At 41.1% G+C, this 27,993-nt stretch overlaps 1 protein-coding gene across 1 annotated transcript; it reads left to right on the top strand.

The window, feature by feature from the left end:
* Window positions 1-15: 15 nt before the first annotated feature.
* crispld2 (cysteine-rich secretory protein LCCL domain containing 2) lies at window positions 16-27,560 on the top strand. The gene is made up of 15 exons (XM_080435702.1): window positions 16-153; window positions 6,056-6,441; window positions 10,296-10,414; window positions 12,389-12,521; window positions 15,931-16,046; window positions 16,782-16,882; window positions 18,390-18,581; window positions 19,501-19,561; window positions 20,215-20,281; window positions 20,417-20,547; window positions 20,698-20,741; window positions 20,853-20,925; window positions 21,143-21,218; window positions 22,507-22,637; window positions 24,814-27,560. Exons 2-15 carry the CDS (start codon window positions 6,154-6,156, stop codon window positions 24,863-24,865), a joined length of 1,584 nt encoding a protein of 527 aa, XP_080291828.1. The 5' UTR covers window positions 16-153; window positions 6,056-6,153; the 3' UTR covers window positions 24,866-27,560.
* Window positions 27,561-27,993: the final 433 nt, after the last annotated feature.

Below are 27,993 nucleotides of genomic sequence, written 5' to 3'. Positions count from 1 at the left end.
ATGCGGAGTCAGAAGTTGAAGTTTGTCTCAGTCAGTCAAGCAGCTCCGGGATCAGATCACCGCCAGCATACATCTCCTCTCTAAGGAACATTAACTGCTGCTCACATCACAGACTGATCGAAGCCACTGGATAATTGCACGGCTAAGATATAGGTAAGAAAGAAGATGCTATTAAAAGGGCGATATAGACATAGGCATGCCTATATATGGTAGGCTATATAATTCAGAATGTTCTGTGATATGGAGAAGAAAAAAAAATCTCAAAAATTTTACTCGAACTTATTGTAGGCTAGAAGGCTATACCTACATTATTTATGAATGAATATGTGCCACTGCTTTACACATTGTTTAGTCCTGCTCCATCACTTTGGGTGGTAGAAGATATGGATGATTAGATAGGCCTATTAGGCTAAGCTGCTTTTTATCTCCTGAACAAGAGATTATTATGAATGAGTTAAAGTGCTACAGTTTATATAGTTCAGTAAACTTGCATGTCCTCTTTTGAACATAGAAGAAGGGTTCTTAAATGGATTACTGGAAGAGGGTTGTGGGATCATCATCTGTTATGAATCCAGATCATGCCTTTTAGACATCTTTATTAATTTAAGACATTGGTTCTCAGTGACCCCCATAAGTCTCAGAGTTACAGTCCTCAGTGGTGTAAAGTAAGTACATTTACTCAAGTACTGTACTTTTACTTAAAAGTATTTCCAACTTTCAGTAATTTTACTTCTACTCCACTACATCTCAGAGGCAAATATTGTACTTTTACGCCACTACAATTATTTGAAAACTTTAGTTACTAGTTACTTTGTAGATTTTGAATATTATTACAAAACATACATTAACCACTTCAACCCTATATACATTTCGGTCATTTGAAAATAGCTGATCTACAAGCTGACAATGTGTTGCGACGCGACACATTGTGAGCTTGTAGATCTGCTATTTTCAAAAGATTTTTATACATTTTATACATTTGAAAACTTGTGAAATGGGACATTCTGCGTAATGAGTACTTTCTACTTTTGGTACTTTAAGTACATTTTGATACCAATACTTTTGTACTTTTACTCAAGTAAATGTTGAATTCCAGACTTTTACTTGTAACAGAGTAGGCTACTTCGACATTGCAGTATTGATACTTTTACTTAAGTAGAAAAGATGGAGTACTTTTTCCACCACTGCAGTCCATTTGTAATCACCAAGGAACCGTGGTGCTGGGGGTGTTCCTGGACCTCTCTTGTTAGAGGACCACTGATTTAAGAGATAGGATTGTTTGTGAACATTTGTAAACATTATGGAAACGTCAGAGATCAGAGAACATATTTCATGATCCGGGTTAGTATGTTTGCATTCCACCTTTTGGTGCTTTTCTTTTGGCAGAGTAGTGCCTGGCTGGCTGTATATCCACTTGATGTGATAGATTATTATACCCCTGCAGACTGCAGAGAGGGCTGTGTTTGCATGGGTAAGGCCACGTGCGCATCCGTGCGTGTACGTGTGCACTGTGTCTGTCACTGTCTTATAAAATTCATGAGAGCAATGAGAAGGGGCCAGAAATAAAAGCTGGTAGAGGTCTGGTGTGAAACAGTGGTGTAAAGTAACTAAGTACTTACTCAAGTAGTATTTACTCAAGTACTGTTTTAGTATTGAGGTATTTTTTACTTTACTGGAATATTTCTAATTTTCAGTACTTTTACTCAATTACATCTCAAAGGCAATCTTTTACTCCACTACAATTATTTGAAAACTTTAGTTAGCCTACTAGTTACTTTGCAGATATAAATGATTATATTATAAAACATACATTAACCACTTTAGCCCTATTTTAAGCATAGGCTATTTGAAAATAGCCGATCTACAAGCTCACAATGCATCGCATCGGGACGCATTGTGAGCTTGTAGATCTGCTATTTTCAAACATTTTAGTACTTTTACTTTTGGTACTTTAAGTATATTTTGATGCCAATACATTTGTACTTTTACTCAAGTAAATTTTTAGTTTGAATTCCCTTTAACAGAGTATTTCTACATTGCAGCATTGATACTTTTACTTAAGTAAAAACATGTGAGTACTTTTCCCACCACCACCGATGAGAAGGGTCCAGAAATAAAAGCTGGTAGAGGTCTGGTGTGAAAGGGGGGCACCGCGCTGGGAGAAGAGGGTGGTGCTGCTGGAGCTCTCTCTCTATGCCCGGTGGCTGGCGCTCTGACAGCGGCTTGTGTTGACACAGAACCCCGAGCCAAACCTCAAGCTGCTGCCTTTTCATCCAGAGGCGAAGAGCGAGGTGAAGGGATTCAAGGGTAGAGCGACTGTCTGTGTGGATCTGTTCCAGTGGTTCTCAAAGTGTGGTCCGGGTGACCCTCGGGGGGTCTTTGAAGAGGTTCCAGAGGATCCCCTGCAAAACATAGCATCAGTTGAACCACTTTAACCCTATTTTATATATTGATTGGCTGTTCAAAAATAGCCCACCTAGAAGCTTACAATTTGTAGAGTTTGTAGATCTGCTGTTTTTGAAAATGTAAAAAATTTGAAATCTTGAATTTTTAACAACACAAATCTTCTCTTTTCGGGGTCCCTGACCCTGGCACTAGTTTTAGATGTAGGTCCATGGCCAAACACATTAATAGTATAAATGCTTCAATTTGGGGGTCCTTGACATGAAAATGTTTGAGAGAACCACTGATTTATTATATCTGCTGACTACACCTTTCTTGCTTGCTTCTCCGTTTACAGCCTATCTCTGCTGTGTTTCCACCATATTCCTTCATCATCGTCTTTTGTGGATGATGATTTGTTTTGCCAGAGAATAATCACATGTGAGGCTGCATGTGTGGTGATGGTAATGAAGATAAAAGAGGAGGAGGATAGTGCATTCAGCTAGTGTTAGAAGTTTTATTTATGTCGAGTGATGTCTATTGATCTATATCGTGAGGCGTGAATCACAGACAAATTCAGGAGTTTTAATACACAGAGTAGTGGATACTCCTGTGATCCAATTGTGGGGGTGTCAAGAGACTTGTCTGATCAATAAAAGTCCTTTAAGACAGTGTGTAGAATTAGTTATATATAATAAAATCACACCCAGTGTGAAGTGGGCGGTGTGGTCATCACAGTGGTCATCATAGTAATGGAAGCTCACTTCCAAAGAAAATAATTTTTGGAAGTGCATAATCCTATTTATAGGTTATTAATGTCATCATGTGTCTCGCTAGCCAATCACAGTGCTGAATAGAGTCAGCCAATAGAGTCAGCCAATCACAGTACAGCTAGGGGTCTACTAATGGGCCAATCACAGTGCAGGAAACTAATACTAATGAGGTGTCCCAACCCCACTTATAGGGGCGGCTACACCGCCCAAAAACTGGGTTCATTTTATCACTAGATGTTCTTCTTTCGTGTATCGTCATCATACTGTATGTCCAGCTCAGTGTCGTGCTGCCACTCACTTGACTCTGGTCCCACTTGGAAGAGGCCATCCGCCGAAGGTGATCTATGCAGGGGACAGGTCGTGATTATGTGTTCTGCAGTCTGCTCAAGCTCCCCACACTTGCACGCTGCGCTGTCTGTCATGCCGCACTTCTTATAGACGATTTGAAGCAGCCGACACCACTTAGCCTACCTATGTAGGCGGTTCAGCAGGGTCTATTGCTAGCGTTGTAGATCTTCTCCTTCGACTCCATCTCCTGGATGTAATGGTGGAGACTTGTGGGCCCACCACTCCTGCTTAAAGGATGTCGCCAGTGTTGGTAGACAGGTCCTCGGGGATAGAACTAAGCATGTCTTGTGCCACCTTATTGTAGGCGTGGAAGGACTTGAATCTACTTGCAGGCGCAGCCTTAGTTGTAGTTTCATGCAGGATGTGCCAGTCATGTTTCTGTGGTCTTTCCTTGCCAGGGCGAGTGTAGCAGCATCGTAGCGGCCAGGGCAATTCCCACTGGATTGGCAGGTAGGACACAGGGGTGGGCTTCAGGCAGCCAGTTATGATACGGAGGGCATTGGTAATGGCAGCATCAACCTTCTTGAAGTGGCCTTCGACTCCAGGCTGGGGCACAGTATTCGACCACACAGAGACCAGGGCTTGCGCCAGACATGTAAATGGTGGAAGAAATGCAAAACTGTTTGATTTTTATAGCATTAGATCATGGTAGTGCAGTCATACTGTGCATCATAGGATGTTCTGTAGTTACTCTGTATTTGTTCCCATTCAAATGGAATACAATGTTCTATCATTGGGAGTAATGAGGCTCTTTATCATGATGCTCATGCTCATGCTCATATAGCCGACAGAGTAACCCTGACTAATGCCCACAATACCTCCCATGGACTAATACCTCCCAGGTCTTTGGTAGAGAGGTAGATGGTTGGTTGGTTTCTCATGCAGGCGACATGGGTTTCAATGCAGGCAAGCAGTCATATTGGGGGCCCGTCCGGATCGTTTCTTTTCCACTGTGGTGAAAGACAAAGTGGGGATGTATGTAGGAGAGTAGCCCTGCCTGATGCCCAGAAGAAGCCTATCCTTCTTGGCCAAGGGGGTTGGGGGTTCCCCTGGATTCCCCTTTAGCTGAGTGGTAGATGCTTGGTTTCCTATGCAGGAGACCTGGGTTTGAATCCAGGTAGCTACACTCAAAAGGAGACAGCATCAGGATTGGAATGGAATATGCTGCTGTTCTGTGCTTGATGCAAGGTGTGTGTGTGTGTGTGTGTGTGTGTGTGTGTGTGTGTGTGTGTGTGTGTGTGTGTGTGTGTGTGTGTGTGTCTGTGTGTCTGTGTGTGTGTGTGTGTGTGTGTGTGTGTGTGTGTGTGTGTGTGTGTGTGTGTGTGAGAGCAGAAAATGCATGTGCATAATGTGAGAGTATGTGCCTCCTAGGGATGTGATCTGTTTGTGCTGTCATTTCTAATGTACCTTACATTAACTTCATGCTCAGTGTTAATTTATTCATTTGTAACTCTGAGAGTGTACAAATGGACCTGTAAGGGTCCATATGGTTAGATTTCGAACACTATCAAATTAATGGCTTATGCCTTATGCGATATTTCTGATTTGTTGAGTGTTTGATCAGTAGCCTAACAGGGGTCTCCCCATCTCTCCAGCTCTTTAGTAAACCGAAAATACAGGTCAGGTTGAGTTTTTCCAATCAGGAGAGAGAAACCCACAAAGATAATTTTTTAGCTTCAATTTTATAGTGTTCCAGTTCCAATTTTGTATGGTCATGGCACTTGAATACTACTCACATTTGTACACCCACTCACCTTTTTCTTTTGATTGATGCTAGCGATTGACCAAGATATGGCCAACCTTGCAGACATATCTTGGTCACTTGTTCTCATATATATATTTTTTATTCTTAGATAATTTTTTTCAAACACAAATGTTAAGAATGTGATTTAGATGTTATTTAGACAGATGCTAGGTTCAATTATTTCATCCCACAGGGTAAATGCTGTTTTCAGCTTCACCCAGCTAAGCTGAGTGCTTCTCAAGTGAGCGCAGGGGGATGCAGTTAGAGGTTAAAGGAGTAGTTCACCCAAAAAAACTTATCTTCTATCAATTACACACCCCATGAAGCATTGAATTCATGGATATTTTTTAGTTTTTTTTTTCGCATTCCTAAGCCAATAATTTAATGACCGGCGGTCTCTCCGGTAGGAGACTCAAAGGAGACTCTTTGAGTCTCCTACCGGATACATTAGCATCTTTCCGCCGTCATCAAATTATTGGCTTAGGAATGCGACAAAAACTAAAAAATCTCCATGAATTCAATGCTTCATGGGGTGTGTAATTGATAGAAAAGTCTTTTTTTACTCCTTTAAGCTATTCAGCTACGGCCGCCTATAGCTGACACGGTTGTCTCTGCACTCTATTTATGTGATTATTTACCTTGTTTATTGACTAGAGCTAAATCAACACTTGTAAGTCACCCTGGATAAGAGCATCTGCTAAATGCCTAAATTGTAAATTGTACTCACAGAGTAAGCCTCAGGATTGCATTGCTTGTGTCTTTGTCTCTCATGGTGAGGGAGAACTGAAAAGGTGTTTCGTTCCTACAGCTCTGTGGCCCTCAGGAGCCTCAACAGTCCCGCTCATTCACTGGAGGACCCGGCAGACAGCCTGTACAGACAGCCATAAAACCAGCCAACGAGTAGAGATGACCACCGCTGCCCCGCCCCTGGTCTGGCTTGTTGTTTTCTCTTTCTCCCTGGCCGTCCTGCTGTGTGCCAGAGATGCGGCTGCCCTCTTCCTGCCCGATTCCAAGGAGCTGAGACAGCTGCTGAGCCGCTACGAGGAGGAAGCAGACCCGAACCTCTACAGCAACACAACGGGCGGCGGCAGAGCCCGACGGGCCATTCGGTGGTCGGACCGCGAGGAGATCCTCCAGTTGCACAATAAGCTAAGGGGAGAGGTCTACCCCACTGCCTCCAACATGGAGCACATGGTAAGACCCCGCCAGTCCCTTTTAGTCATTATCACTTCACCGGTCATAGTCTTTTATTTTTGATTAGATTTTTATTTTTGTTTTTATTTGATAATGAAACACAGTGAAAACACAATGAAATCCAAAATCTCTGTGATCTACTCAACTGGCTGATTATACAGTATATTAGTCTTGATTTGACATCAATATTATGCTAAACATCACTGAAGGTCTTATGTTTTTATTTTTACAGATTGCTTTAAGATAAGATAAGATAAGATGAACCGTTATTGATCCCCGGGGGGACATTCAGGTGGAACACAAGAACAGGGAAGAGTAAGAGTCAATAACCAATTGAAAATGAATAAAATACCGATAACGTTTTCATCCATATCTTCATATAATTGGTCCTCACTAATGGTAATTATAAGATGGCCCAATTTCCGTCTACTCACTTATGTCTCAGAGGTGGGCTATGGACAGTTCAGAAACCTGTCTACCAGTGACATCATTGAGGGGGATTCCAAGCTAAGACAAACTACAGACTTTCTCTTCCGTGGAAAGTTAGCACACTGAAATAGAAGCCATTGTTCTTCGCATTAATTTAAAAACAAAACGTTTCTGAACTCTCCGCAGCCCTCCTCTGAGACACAGAGTGAGTAGACAGAAATTGTGCAATCTTATAATGACTAATGAGCATTATTGAGGACCAGTCATATGAAGATAGGTTGAAAATGTGTGAAGTTGTCCTTTAAGGGATTCCTTGGTTTATTGGCTAGAGTAGTGGAGAGAGAGACACACTGGAAAGACTGGGGTTGGGGGTGGGGGGGGGGGGGGTGACTCAGGTCTTCTTGAGGATGGCTTCTTGATTATTTGTTCAGAGCCTCAGGTCATCGTTTGCGTATTTGGACGTGTCAGCATGCATTTTGCGCTAAATTAGAGTTACAGTAAGTGTTTAAAAACAGCCCTTTCTCTGTCTTTCTACGCTGGAAAAGATGATATCATGACAGCAAACTGTTACCAGCCTGCTGGGTCGGCTCTTTTACAAGGAGGATAATAACGCTGACACTACGCTACCTGCAGCAACAAAAAAACCTGGAACAATATCCGAGAGACGAAAAAGAAAAAAGGGGTAGGGTCAGGGTGAGGTTGGTTCACAGGAGGACACGGGGAGATTAAGGCTAGAAGAAGGAATATTCTCCTGCTGTTTGGAGCAGGATCTCCTATTCAGTTTCCCAATGATTGGAGTCGGGAAAAGGGTGTTGGAGTAACCCTGCCTAATGCCCAGAATCCTAATACCTCCTTTGGCCAGGGTGATTCCCTTTTGGTTGAGCAGTATATGTTAGGTTTCCCAGAGGGCTCAGGGCTCGTCCGGATAATTTTCCAGTGTGCTGTAAGACAAAGTGGGCATATATACAGTAGTTGAGTAGCCCTGCCTGATGCCCAGAAGAAGCCTAATATCCCTCTTGGCAAGGGGGGGGGGGATTCCCCTTTAGCTGAGTGGTACATGCTTGGTTTCCTATGCAGAAGACTTGGGTTTTGAATCCACTCAAAAGAAAACAGTGCTCTTTTACAAGGAGGATAATAACATTGACCCTAGGCTACCTGCAAAAACCACTGGAACAATATCCGAGAGACGATGAAGAAACAGGGGTAGGATCGGGGTGAGGTTGGTTCACAGGAGGACAGGGTGGGATTAAGGCTAGAAGAAGGAAAATTCTCCTGCTGTTTGGAGCATTAATGATTGGAGTGGGGGAAAGGGTGTTATTGTTGAGATGAGAGGAGGAGGGACGTGGAAAGCCATTGTTTCCAGACATCACTCAGGGTTATTAAGAGAGGGGCCAGTGTGTTTATAGAATGTGGTGATGTGGTAAGTGGCTACAATGAGGTTGAATGCCGTTTCTATGGACCGAGTCTGTGATCATGTGGTTAACAACACACAGTGAAATCCTCGGTGTTCATTTAACTCTGGGAGTATACAAATCGTCACTGTCGGGTGGAAACCTTGTATGTCCAAAACCGTTGCTTTTCAGGAAATAGTCAAAAATAACCTGTGTTCCAGTAGATCCAATGTAGTTATGATTTTGTCACAAGCTCTTGTTAATACTTCATTAGTTCAATAATCATAAAACCCACAGATGCAATTAACCACTTTAACGTTCACTTTCTAATAAAAAAAAGCAAAAATTGCACATCTGCAAGCTCACAATGCATCGCATTGCGACCATAGATTGCGACACGCTGTGAGCTTCCAGATCGGCTATTTTTGCGCGAGACGACATGAATTTTCAAAAAAGTGTAACAAGTTGAAATATGGAGATTTCTGCCCGAAAGCAACTAAATGTAAGCAAACTGACCCGTTTGGTTCCATTTGCACACTCTCAGAGTTACAAATGGATAAATCAACACTGATGATTTTGCTGTGCGGCACAGGCATAGTACTGGCAGTGTAGCGCCCTGTGTTGCTGCAGTGTGGTCAGGCTGCAGGGTTGTGAAGTCTCACCCTGCCTAGTGCTTTTCCAAGCCTCTGGAACAAGGCAGCCGTAGAGGACAGGACTTCACATGCAACCTCGGTTTAGGGGAGATGTGTGTGTCTGTGTGTGTTGTTTTATGTTTACATGTGTGTGAGTGTGAGTTTTAGCGACCACCAAACGGCTGGAAATGTACTGAGTGCGGCATGCAGAAAAATCTGGAGTGTTCGTTTAACTCGGAAAACGCTTAAGAGGTACATTTTTACAGTGATTATTTTTGTAAAAATGTTAAAGCTCTATATTCTGATAGTAATCATTGCTATTGAGCATTTGTTCAATAACAGGGGCCTCCCCATCTCTCAATCTCTTTACTAAACAGAAAATACATTTTCAGGCAGGTCACCAATTTCATCCAAGCAAGAGAGAGTACCAATTTATCAGCTTCAACTTTATAGTGTTTCAATTTTGTCTGCTCGTTCATTTATTTAATTACTTCCAATAAAATAAGAGCTATTTATCACGCACGCACGCACGCACGCACGCACGCACGCACGCACGCACGCACGCACGCACGCACGCACGCACAAAAATCACTTACTGCACCTTTAAATGAACGCTCCAGGTTCTTTGCTGTGTAAAGATGTACAGTACTTTGAGTTTGAGCAGCCCACGCTGAATGGAATGGGATCCTCCCTGCCTATAATACCCCTACTCCTTGCCATCCCTGCGTGGCAAGAGTGGGGTGTCATCCCCTTGCTCCACCCTGCTTTCCACCGCTATAAAGCAAACCGCTCAGGAAATGTGGATAATTCAGCTGTGATTGCTGAGGATTTGTAGTGGACCAGGGCCAGGCGCCAGCTGCTCCGCTCAGATGTCCCGGGCGAAAAAAAAAGAAGTTAATGTTTTACTTGTATCCAGCTCAGTTTCAGCTCCTTCTGAGGGAAGCCGGGGGAATAGGGGCCTTGAACAGGTTGCGGTTAGGTAGTTAGTGAGTCTGAACAAGCATAGTGGGACACTGTACTGTGTGCATATATATAGCCGGTGGATACATTCCACCAATGACAGGTGAATATAGCCACTTCTATAAAAGTGTATCTGAAGTCTGTCATGTGAAAGTAATTCTTTTTGGGGGGTGTTATCTCCATATTTTACCTTTAGATGTTTTTGCTTAAATTAATGACCTACTTCGCTGCACAATCGCTGTTTTAAAAACGATTTTGTGAAAGTGATTATGTATGTCTGTGGGTTTCACCAATGAAAAGTATCAGCAAGAGCTTAGTTGTGAATAAATAATAACTACATTGGATCCATTGGAACACAGGCTTTTTTTTCTCCATTTCCTGAAAAGTAACTGTTTGGGACATACAAGGTTTTCACCTGACACCTGTGTTTGTTTGCACACAGGTATGGGACGATGAGTTGGAAAGGTCAGCCACTCACTGGGCAGAAGAATGCCAGTGGGAGCATGGACCTCAGGATCTAATCATGTCTATTGGACAGAATCTTGCTGTGCACTGGGGAAGGTGAGAGCATATTATGTTATGTGTGAATATGTATTCCATGTATTGTTAAAGTTAGTCAAGATCTGTGTGTGTGTGTGTGTGTGTGTGTGTGTGTGTGTGTGTGTGTGTGTGTGTGTGTGTGTGTGTGTGTGTGTGTGTGTGTGTGTGTGTGTGTGTGTGTGTGTGTGTGTGCGTGTGCGTGCGTGCGTGCGTGCGTGCGTGTGTGTGTAGCTGTTTGTTTCTAGAATTGTGTCTATGGCTAACGTTATCTCAACAGGTAGCAATTCCAGGAATCTTCCCTCATTCTCACAACACTCCTTACTCCCTCCCTCCTTTACTCCCTTTCTTCTTCCCTTCTCTCTTTTCCTCTAGCAGCCTGATTTATACTTGGATGCGCACCGTGGCGTGCAGCAAAAGTATCAGATCTACAGTACAAGCTCACAACATGTCGCAGCACCACGTGTTGTGAGCGAATAGATCGGCGTCAGTGATGTAAAGTAACTAAGTACATTTACTTAAGTACTGTACTTTTTTGAGGTGCTTTTACTTTACTGGAGTATTTCCAATTTTCAATACTTTTACTTCCACTCCACTACATCTCAGAGGCAAATATTGTACTTTTACTCCACTACAATTATTTGAAAACGTTTAGTTACTAATTACTTATAGATTGTGATTATTATTACAAAACATACATTAACCACTTCAGCCCTATATACATTCCGGCCATTTGAAAATAGTCAATCTACAAGATTAGATCTTCTATTTTCAGAACATTTTTATACATTTGAAAAGTTGTGAAATGGGACATTCTGCATAATGAGTACTTTCTACTTTCGGTACTTTAAGTACATTTTGATACCAATACTTTTGTACTTCCACTCAAGTACATTTTGAATTCCGGACTTTTACCTGTAACAGAGTATTTCTACTTAGCAGTATTGATACTTTTACTTACGTAGAATATTAGTACTTTTTCCACCACTGCTCACAACAACACGTCGCAGAGCCACATGTTGTGAGCGAATAGATCGGCGTGCAGCTAGGAATAAATCAGCCCAAACAGCAGCAGCAGCCCCCGCATGAACCAGGGTTTTTGTTTCCGCCCCAGTGTCCTGGCCCAGTCCATCTATGAGCTCAGCACTTTTCAATACCGTAAAAAGAGATGTTTACAATAAAGGCTGCGATTGATTTGTCAGGCTGTGTTGCCATGTTTAGTTTCAGTTTTTTTTCCCCCTGTCCTGAGTTATTCGATTTCCCCCCCGTTATGGACGGAAGCAATTTACAGGCAGTGGTAGAAGAAGTGCTCGGTACTTCAGTACATGTTACTTAAGTAAAAGTAGCAATACCACAGTGCAGAAATACTTTGTTACTCTATTCTACATTTTACTTGAGTAAAAGTACAAAGATATTGGCATCCAAATACACTTGAAGTACCAAAAGTGAAAGTGCTCAGAAATGAGTTCAAATCTTTCGAATAGCCGATCCAAGCTTGTACGCTCTTCAGCCTTTTCAAAAAGGCCTAATTGCAGTGGAGTAAAAAGTACAATCTTTGCCTCCGAAATGTAGTGGAATAGAAGTATACAGTATCAAGACATGGCAATACTCAAGAAAGTACCTCAAATTGTACTTGAGTACAGTACTTGAGTAAATATGAGTACTTTACACCACTGCTTACAGGACTGTGTGCCAGGTCAAAACCAAACTAATTACTGGATATTTGAGGGGAGGGTGGGGGCCCACAGGGCTTGTGTGTGCCTCAACCACAGTCTCTCTGTGTGTACTTGTATTACCATACTTGTATAGTATAGTAGAATTTGAGAATAGACATTGTTGTGAGAACCATTTTCCTGTACCTCACAAGAGAAATGGTTGTTTTATGGTAAAACAAAAAAAAGATTGCCTCATACTGGTCCTCAGCTCGACAGAGTGTGGACTTTATCATTCTTAGGGTTAGAGTTATGCCTGATTTATGTACTTGTGCCTTTGCTTCAGGCATCGTTCCCCATCCTACCATGTCCAAGCCTGGTATGACGAGGTGAAAGATTACACCTATCCCTACCCTCAGGAGTGCAACCCCTGGTGTCCAGAACGCTGCTCGGGACCCATGTGCACGCATTACACCCAGGTGAGACCAAGTTAAGGATGGAGTGGAGTGAGGTCATGGACAGGAGGAATGCACAAAAGAAAACAGCACTCTACCCACTAAGCCTGGGTGCGTACTGCGTAGTCTGGGTACGTCTGAGTGCGTCAAATGGAAAGAAGATCAGAGTTGGCTTCTACGCAGGTCTAATTTTATCTGTATTTCAACTTGATTTGTGTTTTCCAAGTTCCTTTTGAGGCGATATCATTTATACACAGGTCAAGAGCGGGTATGTGCAGAATGTGAGCTAGGTCACGTGTTTTCTCTCCAACTGTAATAAAGAGAATATTGTTGCCAAAAGTAACAATAGCATAACAACAAAAATAGCACAAATCTATGTGTTCTAATTTCTCCTTCTTTTGTGCGACACTGTCATAAGACTAAGTATGAAATAGACCATTAATTTATGAAAAAACACAAAAAAAAGAATTATGAAGATACAAGTTTTCACCTCACAGATCTTTATTCATTACATGAGTTGAGTTGAGCAGCTTTCGTGTTGGTGATTTGTTTCTCTGAGCAAAACTGGGTCACTGGAGCATCTTGTGGTTGAGGGGACAGGAGAGTTGAAACACAGACATGGAAATAGTAACGTGTAGAGCAAGGAAAGGCCAGGCAGGAATGACAGCCGTGAGAGAGGAACAGAAAGGGCCAGAGATGGCACAGATGAGCCATGGGAAAAACAGACACATAGGGACAATTTGCCGGCTCTCCCTGTAGACTTCAAGACGCAGTACCATGATTTTGGTACTTTCCCTGTTTTTCATTTGTCTTGTCTACATTACTCCTCCAGACCACCCGATGTGGTTAGAATGTGTGAGGATATCTTGCCTGTGTATTTCCAGTTTCTCATTGTAAAATACAAGCTCCCTGGCAAACGGGCGAAGCAGACTGGACTCCTGATATATCAGGGCCATACTGTATAACTCCCATTACATTGACTTAATATCGGAATGCATCGCTCCAAAAATGTATTGTATCGAGCCCGATGTGAATGCAGCTCAACAACGAGGACATTTATTTGTGGAACTGCTTACTAATGTAATGTAATGTAATCCACACATGTAAAAAGCTATTTCTTTGCAGCTAATGTCTTAGTTACACCGGCATTGTTGTAGTGAAGCAGTTTTTACCAACAGCATTTGGGAAAGACGAGTAGAAGGAGAAAATACAAGTGGGCAGTGAAAAAGTTAAATTCAGTATTTGTAATGAATGATTATGTCCACAGAAATACAGTGTTTTAACACTTAAATGTACAGTTTTTGGAAGAAAATAAATCGGGATTCATAACAGTAGTACCCAATGATCATTATTTAGGAGGAGCTTTCACTTTGTGTCTGGGATAGGTTTTTGAGAACAGCCTGGATCCCCCATCTGTCTTGACTGTCAAACCACATCGCTGGCATGTGGTAACAGTTAGCCATGCCTAGCCATGCCAGTTATTCATTGCTTGACCTGGATTCCTTTGAAGACACTGGAATACAGGAAGCGTTGCCAAATCTGAAACGCTCACCTTGTCTGTGTCTTTCATCTTCTGGGAAGACTCATGTGTCGGTGAGCCCTGCTTCCTAGATGCCCTATAACTGCTGGGAATCGGGATAGACATTGAGAGCTGACTCTCTTACTGAACCGTAATATTATTGTTTTACCAGCGCTCGCAGTGCATGTGCTGACTCACTATTCCCACTCATGTCACTGTCCCAGGAAATGGATGGACGTTCCCAGGATATGTGGATATGGAGAAGATGATTATGATAGTTGAAGAGTTTGAAGGAAAGTGAAGAGGAGTTTTGGCACACAGTATTCATGAAACAGCATTATATTATTCATCAGTAGTGCAGTGGTGGAAAAAGTACACAAATGTTTTACTTAAGTAAAAGTATCAATACTGCAATGTAAAAAGACTGTTACAAGTAAAAGTCTGAAATTCTAAATTTACTTGAGTAAAAGTACGAAAGTACCAAAATGTACTTAAAGTGCCAAAAGTAGAAAGTACTCAATGAAAGTTCAAAATGTAAACAAATCATTTGAAAATAGCAGATCTACAAGCTCACAATGCGTTGCATTGTGACGCATTGTTTTTTCACTCAGTTTTACAATCACATAGGGCTCAGTCATAGACATACAATGAGGAGAGAAGGTGGAGTGATCGGCTGCCACGTACTGTAGCTGTTCAGTGCCTTGCTGACGGGCACCTCGCCATCTACCAGTCCACACTCCATATACTATTATCCGTGCTGGACTTGAACCGGCCACCTTCCGGTTCCAAGTAAAGTCCCTACTGACTGAGCTACTGCCCCCCTCCCCCCCTCCGTATCATGGAGCAGGTTCATTTTTAATATTTGTTCAACAGAAGAAAAGTTGGACCTGTCCAGATCTCCCCTTATTTAATCAAACATATTGTGACATTCATTTCCTTTTCCACTCTGGATGATGAGAATAATCACTCTCTCACAGAGAAAGCCATCTGTGTGCATCTCTGGTTACACAGTCAAACCCTTAGTCCTTAGTGTAAATCTTTAACTCAGAGTGTACAAATGATTGATTCCATTTGTACGCTCAGAGTTAAATGAACCCTTTTACTTACTTACAAGAGGCTCGGGCCCTCACACCTAGGTCACTCTGCCGATCCGACTGATATGCCCATACTGTATATGGGCATATACAGGCATATATGGAGATTCGGTTGTCGATATTTTATTTTTCAAACTCGCTGTGCGTACTGCCAAGGACCAAAGGGAGTGATATCCAGAGTGGGAAGACGGTCAGATCGGCGGTTGTACAGAAATATAGATAAATCCACAAATCCCCATATATGGAGTACACTGATGTCATCAATATGATGTCATAGTCTGACCTGGACTCCATGTTTGGGCATGGCTAACACAGAACTCAAACAGTTTCTGTTGTGTCTGACGTCAGTTCATGTTACATGTGACCTCCACCGTCAACCGTCGACCCAACGTAGATGTTGACTATTGTGTTGTAGGATAGGGCAGTGGTTCTCGACCTGTTTTGGATCAAGGCCCACTTGAACATCTTGAAAGTGTTGGCAGCCCACCCATCTGAACATCATTTCGGCTGCCGTGCCGTGGATCAATGGAACTAACGTAGCACACCTTAAGTTCTTATTTATTGGTACTGTATCACTTTTTAATACTAATGTTATATTATCATTCAAATCGTAGTGTTTTGCCAATTATTTGGGGTCCACTTGCAATATCCTCACAGGGTCCACAGGTTGAGAATGGCTGAGAATTGGGCAGAATAAAAGGCTCTGCTCTGACTATGAACTTTCTCTCATGTTTGCCGGACTAACGTTACCTCAGCAATTCTTCTGTGCAAACGGATGGTTTAAAATGTTGTCTTTTTCCTTTCGTTGTCTCTTTCACAGCTGGTGTGGGCGACCACTAGTCGGGTGGGCTGTGCGGTGCACGCGTGTCCAAGGATGAGCGTATGGGGAGATATCTGGGAGAACGCTATTTACCTTGTGTGCAACTACTCCCCCAAGTACGATCAATATTCCTCTCTTTCCATGATTAACATGTCTACACAGCGGCTTGTGAGCTTGTAGATCTGCTATTTTCACTATTATTGTGTTTGTGTGGGGGGGGGGGCACAATTTCAGTGCAGCAATGTGTTAATATTACTATATTCCAGTACTTTAACTCAAGTACAAGTTGACAGAGCAACTTTCACTTGAAGTTGAGTAATATTTGACCAGGAATATTCTATACTTTGACAAGTATAGTATAGACAAGTACTGGGGTTGAGTACTTTGTCCACCATTGGGAAGACACTTGAGTGTGCAAAGCCTCTGGAGTGTTTACATTCTCCATGCTTGCAGTATTGGCATGATGCTTAAGTGTGTGTGTTCCTAATATAGCACTGCTAGGGATGTGTGGTGATGGCTTGCTGTTGTCTGTCCAATGTTACTGTTTTAAGTGTTTGTCTAAGAAATATGTATGACATATTGAGTCCATTAACATTCCTCACCAAGTCAGAATAGAAAAACAATGAAAGAAGGGGAAAGAAAAACAGCTTAACGGTCGCTGGCTTTCGAGACAGCTCTTGAGGTTTTAATTGCCGGGAGAGACATCAGGGATTGTTTTTATTAGCTTAGTGAGACTGAAGGTCTAGAAGTGATGATGATAATGATAACAGTGCTCAATACAATGAGCCCAGTGACACTTGAATGATAGGTCATTTCCGCCCAGTCAAGCTGTTTGTTGTGTTCTTCTCCAGGGGCAACTGGATAGGTGAGGCTCCATACCAACATGGCCGCCCCTGCTCCCAGTGCCCTCCCAGCTATGGAGGAGGCTGCCGGGCTAATCTCTGCTACAAGGGTGAGATGTGCAAAGATACACATTGGCATTTAGCAGTAGGAGTACACCAGTTAATTGATTCAATCTATATAAAGATTGTAATAAAAGAATCGATTTTGGGGGGAAATAACTTGGGCATATCATTATAATAGGCAGAAACGTCCAAACATTAACACACATTTTCTAACATACCAAAAGTTGTATATCTATTAACAAATTGCAAACAGTACAGCAAGTACAATTACGCAGGCAATGCTAAAAGCAGGGGTTTTCAACAGGTGGTCCGTGGACCACTTGTGGTCCGTGAAGGTATTGCATGTGGTCCCTGACCATGCATTTAGTAATGTAGGTAAGTGAAAATGTTTCTTCCACGGAACAGTGCATTAATGACGTGGTGACCTATGATGACACGTCAATATTGTCAGTTAGTAAGAAGTCGGAATCTCTAGAAGGGGAAGTGTACCAGATTGATTGAGTCATCATTATTAGGAAATGTGCCCATGTAATTGCATTTGTCTGCTCACTCATACATAAGATAGAAGTTCAGTATATCACATAACATGAGTGGAAGGCTGGATAAAGTAAGAGAATGGAATAAGGGTAACTGTGGGATAGGAATAGATCAATGGCTCTTTTTTTTGCGCTGGACCACTCACATATTAATCAGTTAAATAATGCCTGGGCTTGATATGATTTGTTGACGTAGTATCGTGCAACAAATTAAATCAAGCCCTTAACAGACATTATTTAATTTCAAGCTTTTTGTCTCCCACACCACGCCTATTAATTCAAATATTTTCTTACATTTGATGGACTTATTAAACACATTTTAATACATTTAACAAAGGTATTTTATTTCTTATTATTTATGTAACATTTTCCCATGGACCACCTGCAGGCCTAATTATGCCATGGACCACTAGTAGTGTGGACTATTGGTCGAGAAACAGTGGTATGCATAGACATGGGATGCATAGCAAGTGTTACCAAAGCACTAATATTAGCCCATATCCCCACCCAACCTGGTTGATTCTTAGTCAGGGTGGTGGTCCCTGATTCACAATCAGTTGAAAACCCCTGCTAAAAGGATAACACAAACATTGTGGTCCTGTACATTCAATTCATAATCAAGTTATCAGTATAAAATAGGGCTTAATTTTAATAGTGGTTAATCAGACTAATCAATTTATTGATTTTAAATACCAGTTTCCTGTTCCAGTTCATTTTCACATAGCTTCATCTGATTGGCTCGGCGGCAGATTTGAACGGGAAACACATATACAGGTGTCAGTTGTGCTTCCCGTTCAAATCTGCTGCTGAGCCAATCAAACAAAGCCATGTTGACACTGAACAAGAAGAGGAAATGGGTATGCCACCCTCTGGAAACCCTGGACTATGCACAGAGCCGATAAACAAAGAAAATAAAGAAAACAATCAATAGTTGCAGCCCCATTTAGCAGTGCCTTGGTTGTAAAGGTGATTTGCAATGAATATGTGACAGAACATAATTCTGACTTCTCTTCTGTAGACTCTCAGCGCACAGAGACGGAGGACATGAATGAGGTGGAGAAGCCACAGGTTCCAGTGCCTCCTCGTACTACCACCACCAAGCCCGTTAGCAAACCCAAGCCCTCTGCCCCCAAGAAGACCCCAACCAAGCCTTCTAGTCCCAAACCCACCCGAACCCCTCCGCCTAAGACAGCAGGCAACATCTACCTGGGTATGTACAGCACTCTTTCTCAAACAGTGGGTTGGGACCCATCTTTGGGTCGCGGACCAATTTTTACGGGTCGCGAGTAAATATCTCCTTTTTTCCGTTTCCTACATAAAAAAAAAAAATATATATATTATTTAAAAATATTTGTAAAAGTTTAAACAAAAAAATTGCAACTTTTCATAAAATAAAAACAATTCCAACATTAAAAAAAAAAGAATTTCATAAATAAAACCAGAAAATCTAATAATTTCCATAAATAAAAGAAAAAATATGTTTAAGAAGTAGTGAAAATAGCAGATCTACAAGCTCACAGTGCGGCACGAAGCGACGCGTTGTGAGCTTGTAGATCTGTTATTTTCACTAGTTTGGGTCCCGGGCAAACATAACATTTCTCTTTTGGGTCTTGAGCTAAACAGTTTGGGAACCACTGATCATTCTGTTCGATATATCAGACAATATTTGACTTTTTTGAATATATCGTTGTCGGAAATTATGCAGCTCATGTGTCCCGATTTGTTTTACCTCTTTCAATCTGGGGTCTCTTATTTTGGGCAAGTCATTATAGGGACATTTTTCAAAAGTTGTATTTATTTATTTTAAATAGCAGATGTATAAGCTCACACCATGCCCACCATGTCCATCAAAAAGTTACTTGGGCTTATTAGGATTTATTTGTTTGTTTATATGTTAAATGTTCTCAAATATACATTTTAATCAAATAAAAAAACTTCACTAGAAGATTTTGCACTTTTTGACAAAATAATGGTAAATAAATCTGTAATCTTTGGTCTAGGACTCTCCATAATCGTGATCGGCATCGGAGCCAAACATCTGGCATTGGTCAGGCTCTAACAGTGCTAAAGGTCCATGGTTTTCACTAATCCTACTAGGTGTTTTGATTTCATTGCTCTTCATCTTACAGCTCAGACCATTAAGTGTGAGACCAGAGTGAGAGATAAGTGCAGAGGAGCAACATGCAACAGGTCAGTCTATTTTGACAATGATTGTTCATCCAGTTTACTCACTACTTTCTAAAGCCAGACCGATATATCGGTTTGGCCGATATATCAGCCATTACTTGACTTTTTGGACGACATCGATAACAGCAATTATGCAGCCGATGTGTCCCGATCCTTAACCACATTCAACCTGGTGTCCCCATTGTGTCATAATAGATGTTTTCGCGTTGCGACGCGTTTTGAGCTTGTAAATCAGATATTGTTGAAGTTTGAAGTTTTTCACATTGATTTGAATTTACTTATTTAGATGTCAGTCAAAATATTGGTAATTAGTAGTCTAGGACTCTCCAAAATTGTGATCGGCATCGGAACCACAAATCTGTTGGACTCTACTACGTTCCTGTGTGTGTATTCAGTCTAAAGCCAGTCACTCTGCATGACCTCAATGGAAACAAGTCCTAGTGGTTTCTTGGGTTTAAAATACTCTTAACAGACCTTGTATTGAACTGTACTTCCCTGTGCTTGTCTTTGCAAAAAAAGTATTAAATAATAAAGTATTCAATCAATCAATCAATCAATCAATCAATCAATCAATCAATCAATCAATCAATCAATCAATCAATCAATCAATCAATCAATCAATCAATCAATCAATCAATCACTCTCTGACTCTACAGGTATAACTGTCCTGCTAACTGTCTCAATAAGAAGGGGAAGGTATGGGGAACTCTCTTTTACGATGTGGTAAGTCTGTTATATATGAATTTATTGTACATCTTACACCACTCAATTATTAAACTATTAAATACTATTAAATACTATTAAATACTATTAAATACTATTAAATACTATTAAAACTATTCTTTTTGATTATTTCAGCAATCAAGTATTTGCCGTGCTGCTATACATTTCGGGGCCATTGATAATAACGGAGGTTTAGTGGACATCACAAGAATGGACAAGTTTCCATTCTTTGTCAGAGCTGCAAAAAACGGTGTTGAATCTCTCAGGTAGATGTTTGTACTTTGTTCCGTCAAATATGTTGAAATCATTTTTTTTGCCATATCGCAATGTAGCAGTGAGAGGCAAACATTATTTCTGACTTGTACGACCACCGATGTCCGGAGAATAAGTCATTTCTTAAACCATTTTTTTTGCAGTAAATATAAAGCTAGCAATGCTTTTGTGGTTGCCAAGGTGGAAGGTAAATCAAGCCTTTTTTATTTCTCTTTCTTCAGTATCACTTCAGTAACTGTATTTAGCTTCACATAAATATTGTGGTGGTGATGACGTTTTTCTCTCCTCTATGTGACAGAAATGTCTGTGGACTGCTATACCACAGTGGCTGAAATCTGCCCCTTCAAAAAGCCTGCCTCCAGCTGCCCAAGGTGCCCTCACTGTCTAGCAGAAATCTACACCAGTGTTTCTCAAACTTTTTCCATTGCAAAAAACACATTCTGCAGCCTTTAGCAATTCAAAGTCAATGACAGATTTGTGCAAACTAAAATAAATGAAATAAATAAATAAATAAATAACCTAATTGCCATTTTTGGCCTTCAGCTGGTGCCTGAAAAAGAATCTAATGTTCCTTAATGTTTTCCTCAGAATACTCTGTCCTGCCAACTGCAAGAATCAACCTTCATATTGGGCACCTGTGATTGGGAACAACATCTACACAGATGTAAGTTGTTTAAGTTGTAAGTTGACTCTCCATTTCAGAACAGACCTTGAAATGGCAGTGACAAGCACAGGTCATCTTGGTCGAGGTCATCCAGTTCAGTCCCCTTTTGGGCAGCTGAGACAGAGAGGCCTTGGTGTTCTGATGTGAGTTTCTGGATTTGTTGCATGATTTATGTTAGAGAGATGAGTGGTCTCTGCCCCATGTTGCTCTTGAGAGACCATGCGGTCTTTGTGGTGCGAGGAAACCACCGGGAGCTTCTGAACTACAATGTGAACACGGCTTGTCAAGAATGGGAGCTGTGGTGAGGCCAGCCCAAGATCGTCAGTGTGTCTCACAGCTCTGCGCCTGACCAGTGACCACACACACAGTTGTTACAGTGTGTCTTGGCTTGGTCAGAAGTGACCAAGCCTGGGACAGATGTTGCATAGATATGGTCCAGTTGAAGGAGAGGAGGAAACGTATGAGGAGGATTGGTTTTAAAGTATTGGTTTTAAAGTATTCACATTGGTAGATTAATAATTGTATTGTAGTCTCTTGGGGCTTAGCTTTGGGATTTACCAACTGGTACATCAACATGAGATTCTTTACGAATGAGTACGCTTTTCCTCAGATGAACCTGCTGACATAATGTCCAGCTGTTCACAAATCTTAGCCTTCCAGAGATCTCCAACAAGCTAATTCTTTTGGCGCTATAGTGCCTGAATTTGATAGTCATATGCTCACATTCACAGCATCATCATCAAGCAGAGTTACCACTTATTTATGAAATGTACTTAGGAATGTTGGCAATTGTATGCAGCTGAATGGAGGTTTGTGCCAGGAACCTGTTGGGTGGGGTCTGACACAAGATATTCTTTGGGACATGCTTGGACTACCATTCCTTTTCCAAAGCTGATAGGGCGGTGAAGTCAGCCGGTTGGGCATTTTTCCAAATTGGTCATCTGCATGGATTGGGAGATGGGGGGGAAATCTTTGACCTATTGAAGCATCCTTTGAGCATGTGCTACTCGCTGGATTTGTGGGGGGGGTTATGTTGGATCAGACAGGGAGTGATGTGACTGTGGATGGTGGGGTGAGCTGACTGGTCAGTGACTGGTCAGTATGGATGGTGGGGTGAGTGATCTGTTTAGACTACATCAATGAATAACTGATGTTGTAGATGATAAGAGTTATTGGTCTGGCCTGAAATACATACAAATGCTGAAAGAGAAGAATTTGAAATAATTCGTTTTTGCCTCATTTTAACATGGTCTCCTCTCCATCCTCTTCCCTGTCTCCACGCCCTCAGAGCTCCAGCATCTGTAGAGCTGCCATCCACGCTGGGGTGATCAAACCAGATGGAGGCCTTGTGGATGTTCTGGCTCTGGATAAGAAAAAGAACTATGTCGGAGTCCACAAAAATGGAATCCAATCTGAAAGGTATAAATCTACCCAACTTAACCACATGAACCCTTGCGTCCCTCTTCTGGGGTGAACATTCTGTGAAAGATTTACAAGCTCACAAGCAGATTTACAAGCTCACTTGTAGATCAGCTATTGTCGGCAAAGGGATTTGATGATGAGAGAAAAAAAATGTATAGTGTCTAGTATAGGGGCCAGGGGGACCCCGGTCAACTAAGTGTATAGGGTTTAAGTGGTTAAAATATGTGTTTTTACTGTGTTGGTCGAGTCAGATAAAAAAATTTCTATGCTGATGATGCACTGCTTTATTTGCCTGTAAACCAAGTAATACAAGTAGCCTTGGTTCTCTTAATGATCATCTAAGCAGACCATAGATTTAATGCTGCCTGTATTACAACTATTCTTTACCATAATAATGATAGATCACAAATCTCAATCTCAAAGTTTGTGCAAATGGAAGTGTACTTTTGACTGTCATACTTTTATTTGACGAATTTCCCCTCTAATATCTTTCTCCATTATGGCACTCTCTTGCACATGAGTGTTCTAGCATCGCCCTCATGTCTGTGGTCTGGTCTTGTAGGCCAAAGCTCAGGCATGGAAAGCCTTATGGTCAAGTCCATGTTTGGCATGAAAGGCTGTAAGAGTAATGGGGTGGTTTGGTCTGTGGATGGGCCACACATGGGCTCTTTGTTTACTTTACCCAAGCATTTCAATGGAGTGTGCAAAGTGCTGCATAGCCAAAATCATCTGAGTTTGAGTACTGTGAAATCTGATGCAGAAACCCGGAGGCCATCTCAGGGCGTTAGGATTGAGCAGTGGTTCCAAAACAGTGAGACAATGAGAAACATGAGACAAGTCCAGGTGTGCGATTCTGTGACAATAACACATTATTATTTAAATTTACTATATCAGTACTTTGTGTACTCTCATTTCCCAATACAGAGGCAACTTCTATACCCAACATTTTAACCACTTACAGCCTTGCATCACTATTTTGGGCATTTCATTACAAGTGAAAAAGTTTGATTTGATTAAAAGTTTCCCCCTGATCTACAAGCTCAAAATGCGACACAACGCGCTGCGTTGGGAGCTTGTAGATCGTCTATTTCCGCGATGAATACAGGTGTCAGAGGGAATAATTACAGCGGAGAAAGAGGTGAAATCATGGCATACTGTATGCCAACATCTAGTGGGGGCAGCGGGGCGGGCAGTTTGGACTGGCCTCTGTTGCAGGGGAAGTAATCACAGCCTATCCAATTACTCGAGGATGGAAAAGCTGTCAGCCACTGAGTCAGTGCTTCCCTGCATTGACAATTACCACTGATCTGACACCAGTAGGACTGGCCTCGTACTGACATTAGCGAGCATGGCAGGGCTTCAAGGCCTCTCCACTAATGAACTAATAACAAAGCCATGAAGTTAAATTCGAGCAGAGGTAGATGGAAAGGTCAGTTTCTGCAGCATGGCCACAGTGAGCCAGTGTTTGAGTCATGTTTCCCAAAATGCCCAGTTTAATTACCCTGACACAGGTCTGTCCACTGTAGTACTATCCATCATATGACATTATCCATAGATAAGTGTCTGTCAGTTTCATGAGTATACTGTATGTACTGTGTCACTATTGTAGGTGGGCCAATGAATACTTATTCATTTGATGGCAGAGAGAACGAGGCAACCAGGTGCGCACCGGAGACGTAATTGTTAAAAGAGTTAAAATAGTAAAAGGTGCTCCTGGATCAGACGGGATAAAACATAAAAAATCACACCCAGTGTGAAGTGAGCGGTGCTATTTATGAGTTATTAATTTCATCATGCATCTCGGTAGCCAATCACAGCGCGTCTGCGAAGTTTGAAGTTAATTTCATCATGTGTCTCGCTAGCCAATCACAGCACGTCCTGCAGAGCTTAGCCTATGGGCGTGTTTTCCACAGCATGGCGTCACAGCGAAAGACACATTTTCGTGACGGAAAGAAAAACTCACCACGGATGGGTCCTAAACCCTCTTATAGGAGCGGTTACACCGCTCAAAAATGGGAGATCCGGGCACTTGGTAAAAGAGGGAACAGCCTTTATTTAATACAATGCCAACATGTTTTGACCTGAAGTGGTCTTCATCAGGGCTAAAAATAAATTGTGGTTGGGTCGTAAGCAGTCGTTTAAGTATAACCCGTCCATCTTGTCTCCCTTGCAGTAAGAGCAATACTGAAGGAGGCTCCTTCCGTATCTTTGCTGTGAGGCAGTGAACCATCACAACTCCTTTGTGGTCTCAAACTCACTTTGTCCAATCTAAGAGTCCCCACGTCTGTTATTGATGAGCAGCTGTACAGTTGGATTCCACGGTAATACATGACTCTGTCCCTTCGGAGGAAACAGAACATGCTAAAGGACTGATGGACCCGTTCTCATTGTAGGTAATCAACAGTAGCAATTTAATGGACCTTTCAGTTTAACTCCAGATGTGGATATTTTTTTAAGGGTACTTAATCTGTGAATGCAGAATGTGTTATATTAAGATGCAATGAACAGCTGGTGCTGACTCTGTGTCTTTACATTTTATAGGTTTTAAAGATGTGTTTTATAGAGCTTATGTTTACATTGATGTTCTTATTGCAAAATCAAATCCTTGGTCTTAATACACAGGAATGTATATTGATCACACTGTATTTAATCATTGTGTACAGAATAGATACAATGTTTTGCTTGTTTTTTTTTAATGGGTTACTCTATATTAACAGTTTTTCTGTATTATATCTGTTCCCAGCGGAGAGGGTATATATAATTGCCGGCAATGTCTTGTTTTTTTCTGTCACAACTTGGCATATGAGCTGGGGTAGGCTCAGGTCCCTGCGCTGTTGATTTTGTATTGATTCATTGATTTGTTCAAATCGGTCAAATGTACATAGTTCCCAGCGCAAGGTCAATGCTGTCCTATGCTTAACCCATTCAATCCGCGAACGCATCTGTGTCACTTTAGATTTTAGCTATAGCCATTCTTTAAAAAAAGAATGGCTTACGCAGATATACAAGCTCAGACTTGCACAGAGTGCCATACTATGAGCTTGTATCTTGGATCTGCTATTTTTGAAAAATCGTGAAAATGTGTGCAAATCTTTGAATACATACATTATTTAAGCGAACATTTGTAACTCAGATCTTTGCTTCTGTGAAGAAAAAATGAGATGGGGGTCCGCGACCAAATAAATATAATTGTGGGGGGTCCTTGACATGAAAAAGTTTGAGAACCACTGATATTATAGCAACATACGGTTTTCAGAAAACTGTTAGGATTTAGAAGACATTTGTAGATCTGCGTTCCCGGATTGAAATGGGTTAAAACATCGAAATGTGGCATCTGTCTACATTTCTATCAGTTCATTTTGTTTTTTTGTAACTGGCCTCTGCTTTTTTTTCTGGCTATTCTATGCTTGACCCTGAAGCAACATTTACGTCTACGTTTATTTATAATTTTAGAGTATAGCCCCATGGTTTGTCAGAGAGTAGAGTATAGGGATGTTTTGCATGTTGGAGGAACCCCACGGCCACAGGCAAAAATAGACACTCAGTCAGTGTGGTTCCCAACTTTTTCCGGATCAGGACCCATTTGAAAATAGTGAAAGCGTTCACGGCCCACCCATCTGACCGCTTAACACGCTGTTGAATGGCTGCCGTTTTTACTGGCCAGATGGGTGGACCACATGCTTTTTCAGAGCATGTCTATTGTAATGACAGGGTTAATGATCAGTCAATCATTTGTATCCCTGCTTGGATCAATGTAACTAACCTAAGGGCCCACAGTGTGGGAATGGCTGGTGTAGTGAATGAGGATGGGAATACAAATGCAGTGCAGTAAGGTAAGGGGAGGTTTTCCTGCGGTCATTCAAAATGGTTGCATTTGTGGATCTATTCAATAAAAGCAGCTGATACACTTGTTCTTAAAAATTATCAGCATCACATTCAGTATTAAAAAAAATACTAATAAAATGCTTTTAATGAGCTAGTTTTGTATTTGGGTAAATAAAATGCGGCCTAAATTCTTCCCCACCTAAGACAGATGAATGTGTCGGATATTTTTTGTATTGTATGATATCGTATTGTATCTTTCCTTTAGAGAATGAGTCAGAGTATTTTGAAATTTGTGTACATTTGCAAAGGGCACTTTTGACATTTCATTTTTTTTAACTTGATAAACAATTTATAAAATACAAAGTGCACACAGAACACTGATTTATAAAACCACTCACAGATTTAAAGAAAAAAAGAAAAGAAAGAAACTATCCAGAGGTCTGTGACACTTCAATAAGGCCATTAAATCACGATATCACTATGCTAGATTGGTGCTGCAGACTTTGGTAAACAAAAGAAATAATTAAATAAATAAAAAACTGTTGTGATGCGATGTCTTAAGGCTTTCAATATTCGTCACCAGGCATGTAAGGAAGGGTTTCTGTATTGCCACTTACATTAGACAGGTTAAAATGGCAGTATACTGCAGCGGTGGGGAAGTTACTGTACCGGTTTTGTTCTCGTGCAGAAGATTCTAATGTTGTCTTGCCAACAGTACAGTAAGGTATCTCATTGAAACATAAAAACCTTTTCCTCAAAATGTGAAAAGTGCTTGGCAACGCAGAATAACAATCATATCTAAATATCTCCTTTTAAGCATATTTAAACTTTCTTTTCTTTTAATCCTACCTCAGTCCTATCGCTATGCAAGGTCTTTTGGTCAATTGTATATGGGAATTATTTAGGCAAATAAGGTTTTTGTACAGTTATATGCAATTTATTTGTAAATACTCAAATCTGTGTCTCTGAATTAGCCTTTACATTTTGAACTTGTAGTTAAAATGGTTGAATATGTTTTGATTGTTTTGTGTATAGTTTTTATACAGGCATTGTATATTTTTTGCACATTTGAAAATAAATGAATTAGAAATCTCATGCATTTGTATTTCTTTATGAAGCAATTAGACCTGCTGCCACCTATACGTTGTTATACCTCTGAATCCGGGAGCCACCTCTGTGTCTCATTAGTTGTTGCTATACATATACCAACATCATTTTGTATTAATTTTTTTAGTAAGAATTTGAACGTTTTCAGAAAACTTAGGTTAGGTTTTAGAAGGCGTTTTTAGAATTGGCCTCAGGTCTCAATGGGTTAAATGATAATATACTGTGTTTATAAAGTTAAACTCAGGAATATAGACGAACATTACATAAAAAAATGAAACATCAACAGTGGTGTTAATTACTGTTCAGATGAATATGGTTGTTTTGGACATAAGGCGTGTTCATCTTACTGATTTCCTCATAAAGGGACATTTCCCATAAATGACCTGATGATGCAATCGTGAAATTAATAGTAAGAAGCTAT

This window comes from Gymnoscopelus braueri (assembly GCF_963280865.1).
Source record: "Gymnoscopelus braueri genome assembly, chromosome: 1".
NCBI lineage: Eukaryota > Metazoa > Chordata > Actinopteri > Myctophiformes > Myctophidae > Gymnoscopelus > Gymnoscopelus braueri.
The sequence above is the reverse complement of the archived record's forward strand: the minus strand, read 5'-3'. Positions and strand labels throughout refer to the sequence as shown.

Bases quoted from the DNA above. Each gene is read 5' to 3' on its own strand.
- crispld2 (XM_080435702.1), top strand. From the start codon at position 6,154: ATGACCACCGCTGCCCCGCCCCTGGTCTGGCTTGTTGTTTTCTCTTTC. The intron at 12,522-15,930 runs GTGAGACCAAGT...TCTCTTTCACAG, and splicing joins TGTGCACGCATTACACCCAG to CTGGTGTGGGCGACCACTAG. The intron at 21,219-22,506 runs GTAAGTTGTTTA...CCACGCCCTCAG, and splicing joins GGAACAACATCTACACAGAT to AGCTCCAGCATCTGTAGAGC.